Below are 6,376 nucleotides of genomic sequence, written 5' to 3'. Positions count from 1 at the left end.
TCTCTTGTATAGCGTTTAAAATATAGAACAAAAATATTATTCTATATGTAGGGTTCATTTGGCTGCCAAGATTCTCGCACTACTATAAACATCTTGACAGCACAAAAACATCATAAAGCATTAACACAATGTCTTAAATCTTATATCGTGTCCAACTTGCATTATCTTCATTTTAAAGAAAATAAAAAAAAATACTTAAATATTAACTTCTATTTCTCTTAATTTTTTTAATAGCTCATAGATCAACGCGGCCTTTTTGTGTCTTTATAAAATATTTATATACTTTTTAATCAAACTGTACTATATCATCATCAAATCAATTAACAAAATAGGAAACTAATATATTAACTTTCATTTCTATAAATTTTCATAATTTTTTGTGTCTTTATATAGAATTTTTATGCATCAAGTTGCTCTTTCAGTATAATAGTGCTATTAAGGTTAACTTACATGATTACTATAATTAAAATATTAAACAAAAAAAAGCATTTTTTCCAACTTTATTAATTGCATATGATATAATATTTTTCTAATTTACATGAAAATCACCAAAACGCAACGATTTGCTTTTAGATAACAATCATTTAAATTGTATTTGGTTTACATTAATTACTATTCAATCTAATGATGACAGCAAACAATGAATATGCACCTTTGCAAGTTGAGAAGAATGTATCCAAATGTATGCGCAACATACCGCCAGCAACTGCAGTAGTGGGTTTCATTGAACGTTCAGTGAATAGAATCATATGCTTCTTGTACATTTGACTCTGATCCATCCAATTACTGCGAAACACCGCATAATGTAGTTGACCGAAGAGGTATTGGAAATCGCTGCCATAGTAACAGGTAGGAAATATTTGCATTGGCACAGCTAAAAGGTAGACCACATAGTACGGACGATCAATTGGGTCATCTACATAAAATATGAGTGCAGCCATAGCAACGCAAAGACACAATGCACTAACCGTGAATTGTATAAACATAGGTAGTGAAGTGATATCCTGAATTAAATCGAAAAGTCTAGAAGAAAATGTTTAAATAGTTTTGTAAATTTTATAAGAAATAAGTAGTTACTTAACTAACTTGTATAGATTATTTTGATCTTTTATACACTTGTCTAATTCTAACTCATTATCGGCGATTTTTGTCACACTGTAACCAATCTTTGACACTCTCATGCCCAAAATTTTAATATGTCCAGATAATAAACAAAGTGCCATCGAAGGAAAACAATCATCGACATAATTCTGTAGTAGCTGGAAACTTATACCCACCATTTGATACAAACTGGCCAATAAATATTTTAATATGGATTCACGCCAATTAAATGGAAACCAAGCAGGATATAATAGATTACGTTCCTCTTTTAAAATCACTGACAAGCTACCAGTCACAATGACTGGAAAATAAATTATAACAAAACTGTAAGCAATATTTCTCATATCTGTACGCAATTTTCCAAATTCCTGCTTTTCATCCACACTTTGAACTCTGGCATCCAACTTCTCTAGTAGCATTTCCATTTCACGTACCTTATCCAATTTGATGGCGTAGATGAGAAACTTTAAGGTACATGCGGTACACGTAACGCTAATTGCAAAATTTTTTAAATTATCCGTTGCCGTTTGATTTTGAAATAATGACATTAACAAATGTATAGGATAATAAAGAGTAACCACAATATTCAGTATGATGCCGTAAAGTAAATAAGCTGATTTATTTTTGACCTTTTGTCGTGCTATACCCAAAATTTTCCAGCACAGCCAATGTGGCTTGAAAAAATCTGTACTTGCTACTGCGTCCATATTCACTTAAGTGAAAATAAATTTTGGTATTTTTTTCTTTACCTTTTATAAGGTTTTGATGATGGAAATTTAAGAAATTAATTGTGTAATTAACCGTAATTACTCAATTAGGCACGCATGCAATGTGTTTACTTAATTATTGATGCGTTAATGTATAATGGCGTAGGTTAATTGATTCAAACATGGAGCTTTTAATGAGAAACAGATTAACAATAATTATTCTTTTTTCACATTTTATAAATACATTTTCAGTGTAGTTATTTGTGTGTTGTAATTATACAAATGTTGTAATATTAATTCTAGTGTTAAATCTAGAATATAAAGTGAAGTAAATACAACCGACAAGATTGACAGTTTATATTTCACTAAATTTTGTTTACATTTCATTATTTAAGATTGCTTAAACTAATGCAAAACATACTAGATTATAACACTTTCTCCGCCCTTAATTTTTGACAAAGTTTGAGTTTTCCTGAAATCGTCGGATTCAAATCGATTAACATCCTTCCGAATACGACCACTTTTTCGAAGTTGAACTACTTCGGTAGAACGTTCTTCACTAGGCATTAATGTTGATTGGCTAGATGAAGGCGGTGTGGCATTGATGAAATTTGGAGCGAATTCAAAAATTGGTTGTGAAGAGAGGTCAGAGCTACTTCTAGTTTTAAGCTGATTAACATGACGTTTGATGTAACCAAAAGATGTGTTCACTCGGTAAACCATTTTACCAAGTTGTTTCACAATAACTCCTTTTATCCATTTTTCCCCTCTTGCGTAGTTTCGAGCGAAGACGGGTTGCTTTAGACTAAATTTCATTTTCCTTTTCGAAGCTTCAAGGTGCTTCCTAGGCGATTCAAACAGTTGACTCAACAAGGTACGAACAGGCCTTCCATGTAGAAGTTCTGCAGGTGATTTACCTTCAGCATTCGGCATTGCACGATATGTTGCAAGATATTTTGATACAGCGAATTTGAGAGACAATCCATCGTCAATGTTTTTCTTAACAGCAGTTTTAAAAGATCTGACGAATCGTTCGGCTAACCCGTTTGAGGCTGGATGAAACGGCGCTGTTGTTATATGTTTGATGCCAAGTTTTGAGCAAAAATTGTTGAATGCTTCAGCTGTAAATTGCGGACCATTGTCACTTACGATGGTTTCTGGTATACCTTCCAGAGAAAATATAGAAGACAATGCTGATATGGTGTCAACCGTTGTTGTTGTAGATAGTTGTACAACGAACGGAAATTGCGAGAAAGCGTCGACACAAATTAGCCACATTGAATTACAAAATGGACCAGCAAAGTCGATATGTACTCTCTCCCAAGGTCGATCAGCTTCAGGCCAGCTTACGTATTCACGTGCGGAACAGGATTTGCAATTTTGCACACATCACAATTTTCAGTTAATTGTGCGATGTCTTTGTCAATATTAGTCCACCAGACATGTTGTCTCGATACTCCCCAATGACCATCATGAAGAAGTTTAAGAATTTTCTGCTTAAGGGAGGCTGGAATGACAACCCGGTTGTACTCCGTCTGGAGGCAAAGCAAATTGTTGTTTAGTATTAAAGCAAAGCGATGATTGAAAAATGATCGAAGATCAGCATCTTGAGGCATTAGCTTTTCAGGCCAACCGTTTGTAACGAGAAAATAAACTCGGCGAAGAATTGGGTCATTTTTGGCATGCTGACGAATTATTTCAGCGTCAATAGGTGTGTTAAGTTCATTGATGTTGAAACAAGATTCTTCATGATCAAAAGTTTTATCTTCACCAACAGGTAAACGAGATAAAGCATCGGCATTTCCATGCTCAGTAGTTTTACGATACCGAACATCATACTGATAAGCCATTAGTATAATAGCCCATCGCTGTAAACGATGTGACGTCATCGACGGCAACTGATGAATTGGATTAAAAATGCTAACAAGAGGTTTGTGGTCAGTAACCAAGGTGAATCTTCTTCCGTATAAATATTGATGGAAACGCTTGACTCCAAAAACGATAGCTAGCCCTTCCTTCTCTATCTGACTATATCGTCGTTGATGAATGTCGAGAGTTTTAGATGCAAAAGCAATAGGCCTTTCTGTACCGTCAAAGTACGTATGCGAGAGCACAACTCCTATGCCATAGGAGGAGGCATCTGTAGCTAGAACCAACGGTAAATCTTCCTGATAATGTGCTAATTGCGCTGCATTGAGAATATGCGTTTTTAGAGCTGTAAATGCTTGTTGTTGTGCTGTACCCCATGTGAATTTTACATTTTTTCGGCGCAGCATGTTGATTGGCGCGGATAATTGCGAAAAATTAGGTATAAAATTATGGTAATAGGTTACCTTACCCATGAATGCTTCTGCTTGCTTTAGATCTTTAGGCGGCTGCAGGTTTTTGACTGCTTTTAATCCTGACTCATCTGGCAATATACCTTTTGCACTAATTTGACGCCCGAGATACTCGATTTTATCTCGCAGAAAGAAACATTTTTCTTGCTTGCACCTGATACCATTTTGTTGCAAAATACGAAGTACTTGTTCTAGGCGGCTGATGTGTTGTTGAAATGTAGGTGCGGAGATGATGATGTCATCGAGATAATTTCCACAACCTTCTACGCCTTGAAGTAACTGCTCAAGATATCTTTGGAATATAGCTGGAGCGCTTGCAATCCCAAACGGTAAACGTTGGTATTGGAATAACCCAAGTGGAGTGTTGACAACCATTATTGTTTTTGCTTCATCGTCAAGTTCCATTTGTAAATACGCGTCCTTAAGGTCGATTTTTGTAAAATGTTGACCGCAATTAATTTTATGGAAAAGACTTTCGCGTATGGGCAAAGGATATTGTTCAATGTCAATTTGCGCATTGACTGCTTGTTTAAAATCCCCACAAATTCTTATGGAACCATCAGCTTTTGGAGCTAGTACAATAGGCGAAGCCCATTGGGAAAACTTCACAGGTTTCCAAATACCCGCATTTGTCAATCGATTGACTTCTTTCTTGAAAAGTGACATTTGCGAAAATGGAATTTGTCGGCTTTTGTAAAATTTCGGATGTGCATTTGGCTTTAAAAAAATACTGACCTTAAAGTTTTTTATTGTGCCAAGAGCTGGTTCAAAAATATCACCATATTTCTTACACAGCTCGCTTATTCTGTGTGATTCACTTTCAGTAATGTTACAAATTTGCTGAATCTCAAACCCGAATTCTGTGAATAAATCGAAACCGAATAAATTGTTACAGTTTTCGACATCCACGACAACGATTACCACTTCCCTTTCTTTTCCGCCACATTTGATATCTACGCAAAGTTCACCAAGCACTGGAATTTCATTTTTGCCAAAACCAAATAAGGTTTTTGTACAATTTTGCAACTTTGGGCAATTTAGAGTTTTGAATGTTCGCTTATTTATTAAAGAAACTGTTGCACCAGAATCCATTTGGAAAGACACAATTTTATTACAAATTTCCAAGTCAATGTAATTCTTATTGCTTTCAGTTTTTACAATACCTGTTAAACTGTTAATTGTTTCAACAGTACCAATGTTGTGACTTTTACGACGGTAATCTTTCTTCTTGTTTTCATCACCTAAATTACGTTTGTTGTTCTTGTTTTGTTTTGACATGCACACTGGCGCAATATGTCCAATTTTGCTACATCTATTGCATACAGCATTTCTAAATTTACAGTTTTCTCTTGCATGAGAGTTTCCACAGCCAGAACATGATTTGAATTTTACTTTATTATTGTTATTGTTGAAAACACCCGGTTTTTTTATAATTGTACCAACTGAATTAACAGGCATTGAGTTTTCGATCGTTTGTTCTTTAATTGTTGCCACCGTTTTAGTGGTTGTTTCGTACAATTCTGCAATCTGCAAAACATCAGCAAGTGTTGGCTGGGGCTTTTGGAACGCAGCCGTGCGCACTGCATCGTGAGGTGTACGTATAATAATTTGGTCACGAATCATATCATCCACGAAATTGTGTAAACAATTCTGGGCTGAGCACGAAAAGTTACACTCTCTTGCCAATCCGCGGAGATCGGCTACCCACTCTCTGTATGATTGATGTGGCTTCATTTCCCTTTTGAAAAAATCGTAACGTGCAGCGACCACATGTCGTTTCGACTGGAAATGATCCGTTAGTTTTTCCGTTAAATTTTTGAAAGATTGTTCTTGTACTTTCGTGTTACCGAAAAGATTTTTTAGCAGCTCAAAATTTTCTGTGCCAATCCAAGACAAGAAAAATGATTTTTGTTTTTCACTGCACTGAACTGAATATGCTAAAAAATGTTGGTTAAGTTGTTCTAAGTACGATTCCCAGGTTTGCTGTTCTTTCGAAAATTTGTGAAATACTGGAACAATGTTGTTATTTCTTTCAGATACACCGGCAGTACCTTGTTTTTGGAACATTGAGTCCATCCACTCACGTTGTTGTTTCAGTAAATTTTTTGAGAACTCTTGTTGTTCTTTAAGCAATTGCTTATAAATTTCACTTTCGCCCGGCATGATTGTATTTAAAATTGAACGGTACGAAATAAGCGTGAAAGCGATTGAATAATTGCAGATTTTTAT

General features: G+C 35.2%; 1 protein-coding gene across 1 annotated transcript; it reads right to left on the bottom strand.

Moving 5' to 3' along the window:
- Nucleotides 1–605: 605 nt before the first annotated feature.
- Nucleotides 606–6,369, bottom strand: LOC119664613. The gene is made up of 5 exons (XM_038074072.1): nt 3,413–6,369; nt 3,195–3,343; nt 2,243–3,153; nt 1,087–1,813; nt 606–1,023 (listed from the first exon to the last, which is right to left on the bottom strand). The coding sequence occupies exons 1-5, from the start codon at nt 6,308–6,310 to the stop codon at nt 606–608; spliced, it is 5,103 nt and encodes a 1,700-aa protein (XP_037930000.1). The 5' UTR covers nt 6,311–6,369.
- Nucleotides 6,370–6,376: the final 7 nt, after the last annotated feature.

This window comes from Teleopsis dalmanni, unplaced genomic scaffold, assembly GCF_002237135.1.
Source record: "Teleopsis dalmanni isolate 2A unplaced genomic scaffold, ASM223713v2 unscaffolded_contig_2286, whole genome shotgun sequence".
NCBI lineage: Eukaryota > Metazoa > Arthropoda > Insecta > Diptera > Diopsidae > Teleopsis > Teleopsis dalmanni.
The sequence above is the reverse complement of the archived record's forward strand: the minus strand, read 5'-3'. Positions and strand labels throughout refer to the sequence as shown.